The 18,110-nt window shown below is 42.8% G+C and overlaps 2 protein-coding genes and 2 non-coding genes across 4 annotated transcripts in view; all 4 read right to left on the minus strand.

Moving 5' to 3' along the window:
• Positions 1-722: 722 nt before the first annotated feature.
• On the minus strand, positions 723-5,428 carry HSPA8 (heat shock protein family A (Hsp70) member 8). The gene is made up of 9 exons (XM_014785000.2): positions 5,315-5,428; positions 4,376-4,585; positions 3,802-4,007; positions 3,382-3,534; positions 2,736-3,291; positions 2,312-2,514; positions 1,891-2,089; positions 1,438-1,670; positions 723-1,146 (listed from the first exon to the last, which is right to left on the minus strand). Exons 2-9 carry the CDS (start codon positions 4,578-4,580, stop codon positions 961-963), a joined length of 1,941 nt encoding a protein of 646 aa, XP_014640486.1. The 5' UTR covers positions 4,581-4,585; positions 5,315-5,428; the 3' UTR covers positions 723-960.
• Positions 2,168-2,253, minus strand: LOC147916709 (small nucleolar RNA SNORD14). Its single transcript, XR_015552848.1, has one exon. It is a non-coding gene; the product is annotated as a small nucleolar RNA SNORD14 (small nucleolar RNA).
• On the minus strand, positions 2,584-2,670 carry LOC147916710 (small nucleolar RNA SNORD14). The gene has a single exon (XR_015552857.1). It is a non-coding gene; the product is annotated as a small nucleolar RNA SNORD14 (small nucleolar RNA).
• Positions 5,429-10,627: 5,199 nt separating the features above from the next.
• Positions 10,628-18,110, minus strand: part of CLMP (CXADR like cell adhesion molecule) — an 84,579-nt gene continuing 77,096 nt past the window's right edge. The window contains exons 3-7 of the mRNA XM_014785002.2: positions 14,799-15,000; positions 13,929-14,096; positions 13,337-13,459; positions 12,201-12,342; positions 10,628-11,355 (exon numbers count right to left, since the gene is read on the minus strand). Coding sequence (XP_014640488.1) covers positions 11,055-11,355; positions 12,201-12,342; positions 13,337-13,459; positions 13,929-14,096; positions 14,799-15,000 — 936 coding nt within the window. The 3' untranslated portion in view covers positions 10,628-11,054. The remainder of the gene's footprint in view (positions 11,356-12,200; positions 12,343-13,336; positions 13,460-13,928; positions 14,097-14,798; positions 15,001-18,110) is intronic.

Here is an 18,110-nt window from a genome sequence, read left to right on the forward strand (position 1 = left end):
AAAGAACTATTTTCAAATTCAGCTTCTTTCTACCCTCTCACTTGAAGATTAGGTTGGAGGTGATTAAGTCAGATGAAAGCAGAATTCAATGCCCAATGTCTTTCCTTTTTTTGAAGTTTTCATTCTAAGGTGAAGAAAGGACTCTTACCATGTCAACTTTACAGCCAGCTCCGCAAGTTACCACCAGCCCTTTGACTCAAGCTGAGAAAAAAAACAGTAAAACTTTGCCATGGAGAACAGAGAGCTTCAGCAAGGACACACCTTAACAGTCACCTCTACACTCCACTTCAATTGAGTTCTTGTCCAAATTTTTTCCTCAAGACTTTGAGCCCTCAAAAGGTTAACTTCAGAATTTGTTGAGTGAAACAGATAGACTACCCAAACATTTAAGACTCTCTCCTCCAATTTTCCCAACATTCCTTTCCCATCAACCACCTATCCAAAACTGGAAAGCACAATTACTAGTATCTGCAATTCAAACTTTCAAGTTTGCACTACATGTTATATAATAGCTATGAACCTAGCGGATGACAAAAGGCCCAAATTACAAGTTCTCCTCACGTTTTACCCTAAGTCAAAATCTTCCTTAGGCGTTTGCTTAAGTTGAACAATCTTTGATAACCCAGATACTGTTGTGTGAATTGTAACACTTAGGCCAGAGAAATCCAACCCCAAAACCAAATGCTGCCTGGTGCCCTAGCAAATATGGAATCAGACAACTATATGGTGCCAATTTTAAATAGTTTTATTTAAGACATTGCATTTTCCACCTACAATACAGTGCTTATAAAGTGCAATGTTATTTTTCGTTCCCTGTGCATATATTCCATATTCAAGTATCAAGAATGCCCAGTTATTTACTATAGCAGTTCAACTTTAAAACTGCCATGGAATTTGCTACAAATTTGGGTCCTTCAATTGTTTTGTGTGGAAGAATGCTAAATCTATGCTCTGGTTGGCTTAATCAACCTCTTCAATGGTGGGTCCAGAGGAGGCACCACCAGATGGAGGAGCTCCACCACCAGGGAAACCCCCAGGCATTCCTCCTGGCATGCCTCCTGCACTCTGGTACAGCTTGGTAATGATGGGGTTGCAGACTTTCTCCAGCTCTTTCTGCTGATGTTCAAATTCTTCCTTCTCTGCAGTCTGAGAAGAGAAACAAATTATATTAGTCCTTAAGCCTGATATAATCTGGTTCACGTGAAGACACTAGACACAGAAGCAACCTACTGTCACCAAATAACTATATTGGCTATATGTGAAATATTGGGTCACTCAGACATCCAAGGAAGCTAACTGCCAACATATGGAATTCTGGTGGAAACTGCGAATGTTTGGACCATTCATCACTGTGACCCTATAAATTTGGAAACCCATCTAAAACTTGTGCTTAAACCTTATACCCACTTCACCCTCAATTTAGTAGAAATTACAAACCTGGTTCTTGTCAAGCCAGTTGATGATTTCATTACACTTGTCCAGAATCTTCTGTTTGTCCTCATCATTGATTTTGCCTTGAAGTTTTTCATCTTCAACAGTTGCTTTCATGTTGAACGCATAGGACTCAAGTGAATTCTTGGAAGATACCTTGTCCCGCTGCTTTTCATCTTCAGCTTTGTACTTCTCAGCTTCCTGGACCATGCGCTCAATGTCTTCCTTGCTCAAACGACCTGTGAAGTTAAAATGTTTTAGGCATGGCTTCAAGACTGAACATTCAGTTATCCATCATGTCTATGACCTACAACCCTGCAACTCCATTAGCAATTAAGAGTGATTAGGGAGCTTTCGGTTAAATGCTTTCAGGTAGTATAACACTTGGCCAACAACTATCACCCAAAACTCTGTTTAAGACCAGATGGCAGTGCCACTCAAAATTGTGCCCAAACTTACCCTTGTCATTAGTGATGGTAATCTTGTTCTCTTTTCCTGTACTCTTATCCACAGCAGAGACATTGAGGATGCCATTGGCATCAATATCAAAAGTGACTTCAATCTGGGGAACACCACGGGGGGCAGGAGGTATGCCTGTGAGTTCAAACTTGCCCAGCAGGTTGTTATCCTTGGTCATGGCACGCTCACCTTCATAAACCTTGGAAGAAAACAGAAATTACTAAATTACAAAGGTTACTGTATTAGTTTTACATTCGTTTAAATTAGGGAAGACTGATCGCTCAGACATCCAAGGAAGGAATTGGCCAACACAAAACTTCTGGTGGAAACTACGAATGGTTCTGGAATCCATCATCACAGCGGAACAAGTCTTCCCCTACAGGACCTCAGTGAGCCAGCCCAAGACGGTACAGAAACATACCTGAATGAGCACACCAGGCTGGTTGTCAGAGTAGGTAGTGAAGGTCTGTGTCTGCTTGGTAGGAATGGTAGTATTGCGCTTTATGAGGACAGTCATGACTCCACCAGCAGTTTCAATTCCAAGGGAAAGAGGGGTGACATCCAACAGCAGCAAATCTTGAACATTCTCCGATTTGTCTCCAGACAGGATGGCTGCCTGGACAGCTAGATTAAAAGGGAGTTAAGTTTTGAAAAATGCAGTGCAACTCATTATATCCCATTAACAAATCTCAGTCGCTCAGACATCCAAGGAAGTTGGGCCATCATTAGCTAAACTTTTGGTGGAAACTACGAATGTTTAAGGATCACTCATCACAGCGAGTCAATTAGCTTGCGCCTCCTAAGAGACTACCCATTTGACCTGTTTAACTAGAACAGTAAATTACCTGCACCATAAGCAACAGCCTCATCAGGGTTGATGCTCTTATTCAGTTCTTTTCCGTTGAAAAAATCCTGTAGAAGCTTCTGAATCTTGGGGATACGGGTAGAACCACCCACCAGGACAATATCATGGATCTGGGACTTGTCTAGCTTGGCATCCCGAAGAGCTTTCTCTACAGGGTCCAGGGTGCCACGGAATAGGTCAGCATTCAATTCTTCAAATCGGGCACGGGTAATAGAGGTATAGAAGTCGATTCCTTCATAGAGTGAATCAATCTCAATACTGGCCTGGGTGCTGGAAGAAAGAGTACGCTTAGCACGTTCACAAGCAGTGCGCAGGCGACGGACAGCCCTCTTGTTCTCACTGATGTCCTTCTTATGCTTGCGCTTGAACTCTGCAATAAAATGGTTGACCATCCGGTTATCAAAGTCTTCTCCACCCAAGTGGGTGTCTCCAGCTGTAGATTTAACCTCGAAGATTCCATCTTCAATAGTGAGAATTGACACATCAAAAGTGCCACCTCCTAAGTCAAAGATCAGCACGTTTCTTTCAGCTCCAACCTGCAATTCAAATACAAATTACTCGTTATCTGAATTTCTGATGGCTCAAAAACCATCTTAAAATAGATGTGCATCACAGATGGTACATACCTTTTTGTCTAAGCCATAAGCAATAGCAGCAGCAGTTGGCTCATTGATGATTCTAAGCACATTGAGACCAGCAATAGTTCCAGCATCTTTGGTAGCCTGACGCTGAGAGTCATTAAAGTACGCAGGTACTGTGACAACAGCATTGGTAACAGTCTGGAAATACAAAGCAGAAAAAAGCTTAAAGTCCAACTCCTACATTCTGTTCATAAAAAATGTCAGCAGTCCCACGACCACTGTCTACTTGGGCATGCACTCAACGTACAGCAGCAAATTACAGTAATGGTATCCTCAACCAATTTGACAGCCGCTTACTATGTATTCTTGGTCATTCAAAACCCCACCTTATTCCTCAGGGAACCTGGTGCCTAATGTTTCAATCTCCAGCTATGTCTTCTCTCTGGGATACTATGTACTACTCACCTTCCCAAGGTAAGCTTCTGCGATTTCCTTCATCTTTGTCAAAACCATAGAAGACACCTCCTCTGGATAGAAGCTTTTTGTCTCTCCCTTGTATTCTACTTGGACTTTGGGCCTGCCTGCATCATTCACCACCACAAACGGCCAATGCTTCATATCAGATTGGACAACAGCATCATCAAATCTGCGTCCAATCAGGCGTTTGGCATCTGTAAGAGATTATCAAACGCAATGTCTTACTTTGAGTTGCATTATATACTACACCCTTCCCGGAAGGATTCTCACCCAAGATTACTCAAGAACAAAAACCACATGCCCACCCAAAGTCCACAGCAGTAAATGGATTCAATTCTTGTAGAGCCAAAAGCTCATCCGAATTTTCTCCCTGATAGGAAGACACCTCAGACTTTTTAGCCCAAACAATTCCAAGAAAATCAGAGCTCTTTAAAAATAGCTTTTCCTGTTCGCAGGGCTTTCATGGCTGCCTCATCTTTGACAAACTTCTCCAAGTTTCTCAAGTTACACGCTGCCTAAACTCCTTAAATGTAAGCTGTATTATTTAAAGTTAGAGGCTTACCAAAAACTGTGTTGGTGGGGTTCATTGCAACTTGGTTCTTTGCAGCGTCACCGATCAATCGTTCGGTGTCAGTAAAGGCGACATAGCTTGGGGTGGTTCGGTTTCCTTGATCATTGGCTATTATTTCCACTTTTCCGTGCTGGAAAACACCCACACAAGAGTAGGTGGTGCCAAGATCAATGCCAACTGCAGGTCCCTTAGACATGGTTGCTGAAATAAAAAGAATCCCATGGGTTTGAAAAACCGATTTTAAGCACTAGAAACGTTTAGCCCAAGACATCAGGTACGACTGCGGCAAAGGAAATTGTATTTGGCAGTTCCCCCAAAAACACCGCCATTGTCTGAGATAACCACGCGGCAGGGTCAGAATAAGCAATGCTGCAGCGAAGTTGCCGTGCCAGCCGCAGCCGAGCCCGCCCCTGGCTGAAGCACGCACCTGCCCGGAGGTCTGCGACATTCCGGAGCACGTGGTATCGAGCTCGGACCCGAACCTTATCCCTCCCACTCCCCCACACCCTGCGCTCCAGGAGCAACGAGACGCCTGCCTCGAAGCGCTCGGAAGCCCCCTCCCCCAACCTGGGCGCGTGCCAATAATGGTTTCCTTCTTTAAGAAAGGCCAGCCTAAACAGCGAGCCCAGAAACGGACAGCTCCAAGGCGCTAGCTTCACTTCCCGGGCCCCGACAGAGGACGCGGCCCCTCACCCTCCCGCGGGCGCCGCCCTGCCTGCCCTCCACGCCCTGCCCTTCCGCCCCGACTGCAGCCCAGGGCCGCCGCCGCCGCCCGCCTGGAATAGAGCTCACATCCAGGCAGAAGGCTCCCTGCACGCTGCCCACATGCAACGCTCAGGAACCTCCAGGCCACAGCAAGTCCGCGCTCCCGGGCCCGGGCTGCACGCTTCTCTGACACACCAACACGTCTTACAAGAGTACAGGCCTTACCTTCAGCGTAGGCTCAGCTCAAGTTACGAAGAAATCAGCAATCTAGAAAGCTACCGCCCAGTTCAATGAGACCGGATTTCGCCCGCCACCCGGTCTCTTATACACTGCCTCAGAACCTTCCAGAAAGGGCCCGCCCCTGCCGGCTGCCCGTCATGGCTTCCTCAGCCAATGGGCGTGCGGCTACCTCTCCAAGCCCCAATGACTAACCGGCTCTACCCCTCCGGCCTCGCCCCCTCCCGCCCCATCCCGCCCCGCCTCGCGATGACGCACTCACCGCAGCGTTCTGGAACTTTCATTCTCGCCCCCGCTCTCCGAACAGCTCTCGGGAAAGGGAGGGTGGGGCCGAGAGAGCCCGCGCGCGGGAGTCCTCAGTCACCCCCGGCGGGGGTCGGGAGCTTCCGCCTCTGCGCATGCGCCGCCCAGAGCGCGCAGGCGGGAGGGGACGGAAGGAGGTGGAGGAAGAGGGGCGGGCGAACTTGTAACCGGCCAATGACAGCAGCTCTAGTCACGCTCTGGCTCGGTGGGGAACCGGGGGAGGAAGAGCGCAGAGCCTGAAGGGCGGGGTCCGGAGCCGGCAGCCCGGGAGAGAAGACGGAAGTGGAGCGAGGACAAAATGGCCTCGAAGGTTGTTGCGCCCCTCCCCCACCCGGGTCCTCATTCTCCTCCCCCCAACTGCCACCCGGCATTGTAGACAGGCCTCTAGGCCCTGCCAGGGTCCACGTGCCCTCATTTCGTAGTTAGCCTGACTTTGGGTGAGGGGTGGCACCGAGGGGCTGGGGCGAAAAGTTCCGACCCCAGGGCGCTGCTAGCTAGGGGAACTTGCCCGGGGGCGCCCGGCCGCCGCTGGGTGAGACACGTTAGCCGGGCAGATCCCCGGAACCCTCAGTTCCCTGTGGCAGCTGGAGGCCGGCAGCCCCCGACGCGGAGGTTTGAGGGTCCGACCTCTCAACCCCCAGGGCCTGATGTTGTGTCTGGACCCTCAGCGAAATAAATGGCCACACTCGCCTCCCTGAGCCCGGGAGGCACCCGCCCGCCGACAACAGATTCGGCTTCTTGGCCCACCCGTCCTCCCCGCGCCTCTCACTTATTTGTAAAAGGGAAAACGGGAGCGGGCTTTTCCTTTGTACGTGGACCGGGCGTTAGAAACCTCGGTTCCGGTAGCCCGTGTCCTTGATTCACACTTCCTGAGTCTCCTTTATTTTCAGTAACATGAGGTCGTATCTTTCCTGTCTTGACTTATTATCAAGAACTAAACGAGACCCCATGCAGAGACGCTTTGAAAACGTTACTGAACAACTGCACAAAAGAGTGGTACCTAGAATTTTAAATTGCATGGTGGCAGGTATTTGGCGCCTTGTCATTCTAAGAGCCTTTCTCAGTACCTTGAATGCGTTCTTTCAAACAGGCAGGGCAGCTAATATTCGTATTTAATAGATAAGTGGGCACAGATAGGTGAAAAGGTGCTTTGAGAATACCTAACAACTTTTAGTGGGGTGGCTGGAATTAGAAACGTCTCCAGACTGCGGAAAAGCCTGTCAGAAAAGTGAGGACACCTTTTCCTTGTCAAAGCCAGTAGAGCCTGGAGAGAGATTCAAACATAAAGAATTTTCTTTCTATATTTGCGTTTTGGTGGGAAATGTTGGCTTGAGTCCATGGGGCTATATACTTCTCCCCACCTCCCAAGAGGTTAATTTTATCTGATACCTTTACGACGTATAGTGCTTTCATGTGTTATCTCATTTAACCATCAGAACAATTCTCTGAGATATACCTCGTTCATCTCTGGGTTAGGGGAAAAATGAGGTTCGGAGACGTAATTTGTGGGAAGATAAACAGCTGGCTGAACTGCAGTCGAACCTAGCTCTTTTGATTCCAGATTTTTTGGTCTTTTTTATTAGTTACACTATAGTGTAATTTCCTTTCTAGAAACATGTAACTTCAACTTCAGGAAGAGAAAAGTGTACTGTGGGAGGCTCCTTTCAATTTTCCTTCGTATCTGGAAAATCTTTTCCCATTCAACTTATCAAATACAATCACCCTACATTTTGCAGCTTTTGTAACTAACCTTTGAACTACCTACAACATTTTAACCATTGAACCAGTGGAAAATAGAACTGGGGCCCCAATCCACAGGTTTGGGGTATCCCACCTAATAGTGATTAAAGAAAGAACAGGCAACTTCTGTTTCTGTTCACTCTCAAAGTGTGTTCTAGGACTCAGACTGTGCTCTTATTAAATAGAATGAGTCAGAGTTTATATGTTTGAAGTTCAGAATGGGATGAATATCCTGTCTCCACCTCTTTAAATGAACAGGGTTTCAAACACATTCAGGATGAAAAATTAAAGTCTGGGTGCATGGGACTGCAGTGGAGGAGTCTGAGGCTTAGAGTTTCTGGGGAATAGGGTCATGAGTAACATTTTTTAGTGCTTGTCACATGCCAAGCACTGTCCTAAGTACTTAAGTACTTTGCATAAATTACCCCATTTAATTCTGTGAAGTGTTTATTTGGGATTTATTTGCATCTCTTAGTGTTTACTTTTCTGTTGCTACTTCATCTTGGCATGCAATACTTGCTTAGTCAATATTGTTATTTTGATCAAGTCCTTAAGGGCAGGAACTCTATCATGAACTAGATCATCATTTGCTATCTCCAATGCTACTTAGCATCTTGCCTTGTGAGAAAAAAGTACTTGGTATATTTGTGACTGAAATCAATAAATAATAGATTATACTCAGTCTGAGTTGTGTTCTTCACTTGGCAGCAAGCTAATAAACCAATGTCCGGTGCAGGTTATATGAGCTTCAGCCTCTCCTACAGTATCACCTTTACTTATTTTTTAATTGCTGATACAGATGCATCTTTAATAAATATTTGGTTTTTGTGATCAAACAGTCCCAATTACAAGGCAACTTAGAAGTTAAAATTGAAATATAAACAGCTTAACACCAGAAATGAAGCAAAATTAGGTCTTTTTGCAACAGCAATTCTGAAATTATTTTTATACAGTGTAACAAGAAAGGCATCAACTTCATTATTTTACAATTTTAAGTTTGGTTTATATATTTTATTGAAATGGTTATTCTCTAAACATCCACATCATTCCATCTGTATTTTCTTCCTATAAACATTTTTTCTTCCATCATTTAGTTATCTTATCCCTTTTGTTTGTTTCATATTAAAGAATCAAACTTATTTGATTTGCAAGTTAATGGAATATGATTTGAAACCATTGGTGGCTCAAACTTTATCTTGAGCCCTGAACCTGTCATATCTGAACCCGAAAGCCTGACTCAAAGAGAAGTGCGCTCTCATTGCTAAGACTTTAGCACCTCAGATCTTCAATTCCTAGAATTTCTCAGATTTTAGGTAGTAATCTGTTTTGTGACTTTTTTGTAGATTTCCAATGTGAATAGATTTCTAAATAATCTGGATATTCAACTGGTATTTTAGTTTTCTAATAACTAACATGTTTAAATATCTAAACCTCCTTTTCATGCAAAGTGAACTGTTTCCTGCTTGCAAAGCATAGGCAGGAAAGCTTAGATTCAATGGTAGTAAAGAATGGTAAGAGCAAATTGCTAGTGACGGGACAGCTGCAGCCTCCATAGTGTACTTGTTTGGCTCAGGTACTCTAGGAATGAGAATTCTCAGAATTACATAGAAGTGATACGTTGCCTGGATACCACACTATCAGAGGAATAAAAAACTAGAGTGAGTAAGGGGTTTTATATCGTATGATGAGGCAGTTAGTATAAGAAGCATTCCAAATATGCCAGCTCTCTTAAATTGAACTAACATTACTTCCTTAATGTTGCTTATTTTCCACCTTTTTTTTTAGAGGAAGACAAAACTCAGATGAAAACTTTCACCCAAGGATAAATCTCTGTTTCTTAAAGGACTTTTAGAAGGAAATGCATTTGCACTATTGAGGGCAGTATTGTGAGAATTAAATGTAGAAATGGAAAACTAGAGAAATGGGGCAAAATCCCAGATCAGCCATTTCCCTTTAAGCATCTGATTTCTATTTTAGAAACAATGCTTTCATCATCATATTCAGCATTACTTTTTCTTTCCTATAGCCTGCTGCCCCTTTAATAATAATAAGTATTTTGCTCTCCCAGTGGTGGTCTGTTGACATTTGCACTAGGGTCCTTGAAGGGTTATTTCAGGTTTAGCATTCTTGCCATAGGATGCATTTGACTAGCACAGTAGTCAAAACTATTAAGAAGGCAAGTTATTGGAGGCTGCTATTTTCTTTTTATTTCTCAGACACCTTTCTTCTCCCGTGAATCACCTCTTCCGAGAGCTATCCTGGTGAATCATTTCTGCTGATTCTTTCCAAGGTGCAGATAATTAAAATGCTAGCAGGCATTAACCCAGCCCTCTTCAGCCACCCACTAGTTATCCTCACCATCTCTTCCCTAAGTGTTAATTCCCTTTCCTTCCAGCCCAGAGCTAGGCTGCCTTAGAGGCTAAGCTGGGAAAATACCAAATTTCTCCATGCCTCACCCTCTCAGGTGGGTATGATTATGACATATGATGCCATTAGGAAACGTTGGCAGTCCTGATCTTTTTGATAATTTAAGGCCTAGAATCATCAAAAGTGCCGGGTTTACATCCTTCTACGATGAAAAAAATGGGGGAAGCTCCAAATTTGTGCAATACTAAACTTCCTTATACCACTCATTGACATATTAAGAGAAAACTGATCTAATCTCCCCTTTTAGTCTAGTCAGTCTTGAAATTCTGATTTCATATGTTCTCAGAAAGAAGAGAATATAATGGTATGTCAGATGATCTTTCAGCATCTTTAAAAGATCTCTTTTCCTCTAGAAGACTTCTTTCTAAGGACATTGTTAAATGACATGTAGTGAATGTTTTCTTGCTCCAGAGATACCCAGCAGGAAAGTCCTTAGAGACATCTGATTTGAGGGAAAATCCACAATTATTCCAGTATATATTTCTGATATTTGTTAGTGAACCTCTGAACATCATTAAGATGGAAAGTTTTTCACAGTCCCTTGTCACACATTTTGGATTCCTTTTTTAGTTCTTTTATGGTTCAGTGTAAGTAGGAAGATTAGTAGTGGATAGAGTGGGAGAAAATCATTCTTCTCCATCTCCCAGTATTTCAACTTCTGTTGAAATTAATATTCAAACCTTATGGTAAATGAAGTCAAGTCAGAATAGAAGAGATATGTCTCCTTTTGGGAGTTTCTCAGAAGCGGTAAGCCCAGTACGTGGTGCAGATAGGTGTAATATGAGGCTGTGGGTTCTCCTTGACTCTGAATAATCACAGTAATCCAGTAGGTTTGCAGAAATGCATAGAAAATTTATGAACAACACCTTATTTGTTCTTGACAATGGTGAATCGAAGTATTGATACAAAACATCTCAGGTGAGAAGTTTTAAGTATGTTCACTTCCCCTTTCCCCGGCCTTTCTCACCACAGGTCTTGGTCAACAAATGCACAGATTTGGACTTCTGCTTTCCCCCACTCTACTCTAAAGGCATGATGTGATACCTTTTTGGAGATGATCGGCTTACATCCTTTTCCTTGTTTCGTGTCATATAAGGAAAGTGCTCATTTGAATCTGTTCCATGCAATGCTCACTGCTACTTAAATGACCTCTCATCTGGTTTGAGGGGGTTGTGTGCCTGGTGACTGCGCTTCAATCACTAGAAGAGTCCTAAGATCCTGACTCCTAGGAAAGCATGAGAGTCAAGTCCACTCTAATTCAGACAGTTTGGAAGGCTCTGCTCTGGTTGGGAATCATGCTGGGTGTGGTTTCTGCTTTGGTCAGAGTAGCATGGTGGACTTTCTTTGGTTCCAAACCTCTCACCTCTGGCCTCACTAGGCTGTATGCATGGGTGGCCAGCCCTGGCTGGGGTGCTGCTTCAGTTGACAATGTCCGCTGGCTGCGTGAGGCACTATTTGCTGTGGAGCGAGTGGAAGAAGAACCGGAGCGTGAGCTCCGAGAGCCTGAGGAAGAGGAACTAGGCTTCACGAGGCGAGCTTTCGGGGCTTCGGCATCTTCTCTGAGGAGAAAAAATAGCAAAGATAAATTTTAATACTGGCAGGACTGTATTGCTTCCACTATGGCTGCTTCCTTCTGAGGTTTCCTAATAAATTCCTCAAGCTGTAAAACCTCAGATAATACTATTGGAAGGCAGCCATTTAGGGAAATAGGGACTTTCCCATTTCTTGAGACTTAATGGTTGGCTTAGGCCATGTATGTTTTCTTAGCCCAGAGGACAACCCTGTTACTCTGGGAGAATACCAACTCACCATTGAGATGGTCTAGACAGCACTCTCCTTGATTTGGGGTTTGTCTACGGAAACCCTTTTGTGGCCCATAGGCTATGCCCAGTCTTTATTGTATGTACTTTATAAGCGCAAGTGAATCAGAAGTACTGTAAAGTTGATCTTTTAAGTCTCTGTGAGGATAGACAGTTTCACAATGAAATCAAGGTAAACCAGACCTTCTGTCCCTAGGCTGGAACTCCTTACCTACCAGAATAATCCTTTTTTTCTCTTTTTTTTTTTGGTATCCATTGTCAATCTTCCTCTTTTTGCTGAGGAAGATTAGCCCTGAGCTAACATCTGTGCCCCTCTTCCTCTCTTTTGTATGTGGGACGCCGCCACAGCATGGCTTGATGAGCAGTGCATAGGTCCCACACCTGGGATCCAAACCTGCAAACCCTGGGCTGCCGAAGCAGAGCACACAAACTTAACCACTATGCCACCGGGCTGGCCCCAGAATAATCCTTTTAACAGATTGATGGTTAAGAGGAAACAGGACATTTATGTTGGCTGGTCATTATGGAGCTGGCCCTAGAAAGGAAGCCTAGTAGAAGAGGGGATTTTGGAGGGAGGTTTTTACCGAATTTCATTAGGTCTGTCTTCTTCCTCATATCTTTCTTTGTCTTTCTTTCGGATTAGCAGCCACACCAAGAGGAAAATCAGCAGGGCCCCAGCCACCATGCCTGTTACTGCTCCTGCAACCATGCCGATACTTTGTACATCTATTTTCTCAGAAACAAAAGCAGAAGTAAAACCAAACATAAGCTAGGAAATACATGAACTTAAAAAACATAAGCCCTGGACAGGATGAGTATTTTTCCAGGTGTTTATATCTAGCTTCCTGAGTTCTCTGTTTACCCTCTCTTGGTATATGATTATCCATCTTGATTTTGAAAAGTAACAGAATATGCCACCTCAAAATATGCCTCTTTGCTATTAGGATTATTTTAAGCTGAGTATTTTTTTTTTTTTTTTTTTTTTTTAATTTTTTGTTTATTGCAGTAACATTGGTTTATAACATTGTAAAAATTTCAGGTGTACATCATTGTACTTCTATTTCTGCATGGACTACATCATGTTCACCACCAAAATACTAATTACAACCCATCACCACACACATGTACCGAATTATCCCTTTCACCCTCCTCCCTCCCCCCTTCCCCTCTGGTAACCACCAATCCAATCTCTGTCCCTATGTGTTTGTTTATTGTTGTTATTATCTACTACTTAATGAAGGAAATCATACGGTATTTGACCTTCTCCCTCTGACTTATTTCACTTTGCATTATACCCTCAATGTCCATCCATGTTGTCACAAATGGCTGGATTTCGTCGTTTCTTATGGCTGAGTAGTATTCCATTGTGTATATATACCACTAAGCTGAGTATTTTTGAAAAACAGACACAGAAGTAGTTCTGAAAACAGTGGAAGTAACCCTTTTGTAAGGGAAATTTACATTTATAAAGGAAATCTCCATTTGGTCCCTTCCTGGATGTAATAAATTTCTTTAGGGGACTGGTAGATTCACACATATATGTAAATATAGAGTTAGCTACAACTGTTGAATGGTCCTTGCAACTACTGAATTTATTTTAGTGATAGTCATGTCCTTCTGGAAATAAAGATTTTGACCTTGACCTTGCACTAACTCGTGATTAAAAATGTTTTACACTGAACCACAATGCAAAAACAAAACAAACCTTTTGGGTACTTACACTGTACGGTCACTCGCACCACACAGCTTTCCTTCCCAGCCTCATTGCCTGCTGTGCACTGGTAGAGTCCAGAGGAGGACATAGTGAGATTCTGCAGCAGAACGCGTCCAGGGTTGTTGTAGTCTACACAAGCAGAAAGAATGACTGTAGTCCTCTTAGTGACATGGTCTATATTGTTTACTTTATTGCATCATTGACTTAAGATTCTCTCATAAAATTTGGTAAGGATGAGATGATAGAATAGATCCCTTTTTGGAATGTGGGAAGAAAGGTGAACATTCTTTTAAATTGTAGTGTATCCTCAAAAATTACAAAATATTGTGAACATTTAAGGGATACCAAACATGATAATTAGATAACAATGGATTTATATAATACATTTCTTCCTAATCTCTTTTACCACCTTTGAGTGCCATTTGAGGAAAGAAAAGATAGATTTTTCTGTCCCAGTTGACACATGAAAAATGGGAGTTCAAAGAAGTTCAGCAGTGTATTCAAGGTCACCTGGTGAGTTGGTGACAAAACCAAATTTAGAATTCATAGATAGAGTACTGTCCTCTTGTCTCAATAGACTGGTAGAAAGATGACTTACCAATCCTAGATTTGGGAGGCAGATGTTCATCCTCTCCCTCCTTCTCTGGGATTCGCTGCCAGTAATATACAATGGGCTTTGTGCCAGAGGATGACTCACACTGCAAAGTCAGGTCACTTCCTTCCGTCAGCTCTCCTTCCATTTCACACTTGGGCTTTGATGGTCTCACTGGCAAAAAAAAACAAAGAAATATTCAAAGATCCCAAACACTAAATTCCATGGAAGAACTATGTCCTGTTAAATTGTTTCTCCAGCCATCCCTTATGGTCAACTTGTTGGGATTCAGTAGCCTTTTGCTACCTAGCCATGCTTTACATCACCCACAGAAACACACCCACCTCCATCCCCTGCACACATACACACCCAATTCCAGCTGCTTCCAGTGGTGCTGTTGTAATTTTCAGGGGCTGCCTCAGAAACCCCCTCATCACTTCCCAAAGAACAGACACTTTTTTAATTGGAAATTTTAGGAAAGTTGAAGGTGGTTTTACTAATACTGAAACAGGGATAGAAGTTCATTTACTTGGAAGCAATTAAGTAGAGCTTAGTAGCTCTTGCTGTCAAAAAACAAATGGATTTGAATCATATCTGAGAGATTTAAGTTAAATACAAGGATACCATTTAAATATTAGAGGATATTTAAATTTTGTAATAGGTTACCATGGAAAATTGTAATTATTTTTTCTTCTTTCATTATGGCTAAAATACAGAACATATACACTTCTTACCAGGGAACTGGACTAGGTGACATCTGAATATGTGATGCAAAGTATTGAACAGGAAGTTTTGTACCACCATGATGCATTTGGCTATCCCTTGCAGAGATCTTATTAATAAGATATAGGCATTTACCATGGCATTCCATCTTACCTAAGACTTTTAAGATGACGTAGCTCCACACATAGCGCCCTGAATTCTTCACTTTGCAGGTGTATCGGCCCTCATCACTGGGCTTCAGAGGCTCAATCTGCAGGGAAGCATCTCCTGCCAGGAAATTGGAAGCAAAGGCCACTCGGCCCTTGTGTTCCTCAGAAAAGTTATTGTAGACATGACGGCTGGAGTAAGTGATCACCTATGGGACAGACCAAGGCAGGGTCAAGCAGTGTGGCTCTCAGCCTTCCTCTCCTGCTGATGTCAAGATGAGTTAAGGAATACTAATGGAACAAAGTAGTCAAGCCTGGGGCTGATCCTAAGGGTCTAAGAGACCTCTGTTCTAAATAAAGTTACAAGTACAATATGTTTGTCTAGGCCTTGCTTCTCCTTCTAGAAATTGTAGCATTTTAATTATAAAGTAGTAATTATTTCATTAAATGCTCAGAACCATTCCATTTTATAGGTAAGGAATTTTAAGTTTGAGTTACATGCTCAAGGTCACACAGCTAAGTCAAGGAAAGAAGGAAACGCACAATAAATGCACATAATGGTATCATGAGTTAACTCTGAGGAGAATTGAGAGAATAGAGGATAAGGATGGGGAGGAGACTCACCTTTCCCCCGCATACCCTTTCTAACTTTTGCATTTTCTACCACTTGCATGTGATCTGTTTAAAGTACACTACACTCCTTGTGCTAGGTGCTTGCTTTTACATCTCGTTTGTTTCTCACACAGTTTTTCCAAGTAGTCATTATCCCCATTACACAGACAGGTAGCAGAACCAGGATTTGAACATATCTGTCTAAAGCCATCTAGTTCATTGTTCTGTATACCACAGTTATCTCTCTCCTGCTTCCTTTTCCCACCTACATTCATTTCACTGCTCATTAACTGCTCTTCCAGAAAGTCTGGAAATGAAGGAGAAAAAGTGAAACTAAAAAATCAATTTGTTTTGTTCTTAAAAAGTTTAGAGTCCAGCTGAAGGGATTGGAGGAGTTAAATAGTAGAAGTTAATACTTAAAATTCAAGTCTGATACTGAGGACTTTATTGTTTGGCTTTCCTTCTTTTTTGGCTTCCCTGCGGATTAGTAAGAGGAAACTGCCTTTTGCTTTCATAAAATACACGTGAGCTTCAGATCTTTGTTTTCCCGGGTAGGGAGACTAATGTTTAGATTTCCCCAATGGAAAAAAAAATCTTAATTTTTACTGAATTTTCATCAGCCTGCACCACAACCTCTGTTCTTGAACCTTTCTCTGGTTCTTTTAGTCTGTTATCTCACTCTTTGTCTCACGTCTCTTAGTCCATTGTCTCACTCCTGTTAGTCATGAAAACCATGCTAATCTAGTCCACCATGGCTTCAAGCTATATAACTCCAGTTTTGTCCTCCCTGCCACTTAACAATCATATCTTAAACTCATTTGATTTAAATGTCAGCAAACATTTATGGAATGACTGCTTCCCATTGGGTCAGGAGGAGGCTATTCAGATGGGTAAGACCCTTTTCTTGTCTTCAAGTAATTTATAATCTAATGGGATTAACAAGGAGAGAAGTATAAACATAGAAACAGGAATGATTAACTTGAAATAGTATCAGAGAAAATGTCCCAGAAAAGTTAGTGGCATTTGAGTTAGGCTTTGACAGATGAGTAGACTAAGATGATAGAGGCAGGGAGAAGAGGGCTGGAGGGAGCATTCCAGATGCACAGAATGGCTCTAAAAAAAGGCATGCAAGCATATGGGAGTCTCCTGAGCACATTTCTGGCTGCAGCTGTTCCAAATTGTTTCACTCTGCTTAAGCCCTTAACCCTATCCTCAATCACATGATACTCTGCAACTCATCAAATGCTTTCCTGAAAAGATTTGAGGCCATCCAATAAAATGTCCATCAGTTCTCTCTCCATTATATCAAAACTCTTCAGTATCATCTAGTTTGCCCTTACCACCTCTCTGAGAAAAGTGTTTTCTCCTTTCTCTGCATATTTTTTTCTTCAGCAAGTATTTATGGAGCTCACATGCCAGGTACTGTGCCAGGTACTGGAAAACAAGCAGGAATAAGACACAATTCCTACCCTGAGGACCTCATAGTCTTGTGGGGAAAAAAATGGGGGAGAAGCAAGTAAGAAAATTAAGGAAAATACAGTAATAATATAACTTAAAACATTTTCAGTATTTAATTTTGCCCCCTCATTTCAACCAACACCACTATTGTGATAATTCTCGTATCCTTATCTCTAGCCCCAACATATTTTTGAGCTCCAGTTTTATATTTCCAGGTGCATGGCTGCTGTATGTTGCTGTCCTCTCCAATCTACTCTACATAATAATGGAAGTTAATGCTAAGTTAATATTGATGTAAAACTCACATTAGCTCTTTTCCAGCTCAAAAACCTTTAATAGCTCCCCATCACCTCTGAATGATGACCAGATTCAGTCTGGGGTTCTCAAAATGACCTCTGCATTATCTTCCCGATCTCGTTTCCTATTTAGTCCACCTTACATACCTGGGTGCAATCAGATTACATTGTTTCTCTTTCTTTAATAGAGGTTGTGCTTTCTTTGTACTCATACGCCTTTGCCCACTGCATTTTCCCACTTAGAAACTCCCTTTTTTCCATCTCGCCACAAAAAGAATCCCTATTCATTCTTTCCAATCCAAAATCAATGTTGGGGCCAGCCCGTGGCTTAGTGGTTAAGTGTGCACACTCCGCTACTGGCGGCCCGGGTTCAGATCCCAGGCGCGCACCGACGCACCGCTTCTCTGGCCATGCGGAGGCCGCGTCCCACATACAGCAACTAGAAGGATGCGCAACTATGACATACAACTATCTGCTGGGTTTTGGGGGGCGGGAAAAAAGGAGGAGGATTGGCAATAGATGTTAGCTCAGAGCCGGTCTTCCTCAGCAAAAAGAGGAGGATTAGCATGGATGTTAGCTCAGGGCTGATCTTCCTCACACACACAAAAAAAATCAATGTTAACTCCTCATGAAACCTTCCTTTGTATGACACTTGGACTAAGAATAGTCTCTTCTCTTTCCTCTCGTCCATAGCATTTCTTTGCATCATTTTTGTGAGGAGAAATTGTGACTGGGCAAATAGGTAGCTGTGTCCCCTTTCTATAATGCTGGGCATTGTCCAGGAGATCCTTTGGGCATTCTAATTTTATTTATGTTTCTTGCCCTTGATTGTCTTTGGCTAGGCTATTTTGCAATTCTGCAGTCCTTTATTCAATAAACATTTACTGAAAACATACTCTGTGCTTGGCGCTGTGCTAGAGAGGATAACAGTACAAAGAAATGAAGTTTTCTGT

Source organism: Ceratotherium simum, chromosome 7 (assembly GCF_057802395.1).
Source record: "Ceratotherium simum simum isolate JZ-2026a chromosome 7, ASM5780239v1, whole genome shotgun sequence".
Lineage (NCBI taxonomy): Eukaryota > Metazoa > Chordata > Mammalia > Perissodactyla > Rhinocerotidae > Ceratotherium > Ceratotherium simum.

Coding starts and splice junctions, on each gene's coding strand:
- HSPA8 (XM_014785000.2), bottom strand. CDS start 4,580: ATGTCTAAGGGACCTGCAGTTGGCATTGATCTTGGCACCACCTACTCT. Junction 2,515..2,735: donor GGCTGTTGCTTATGGTGCAG/GTAATTTACTGT, acceptor CTTTTAATCTAG/CTGTCCAGGCAGCCATCCTG. Junction 2,090..2,311: donor AGCCTGGTGTGCTCATTCAG/GTATGTTTCTGT, acceptor TTTTCTTCCAAG/GTTTATGAAGGTGAGCGTGC.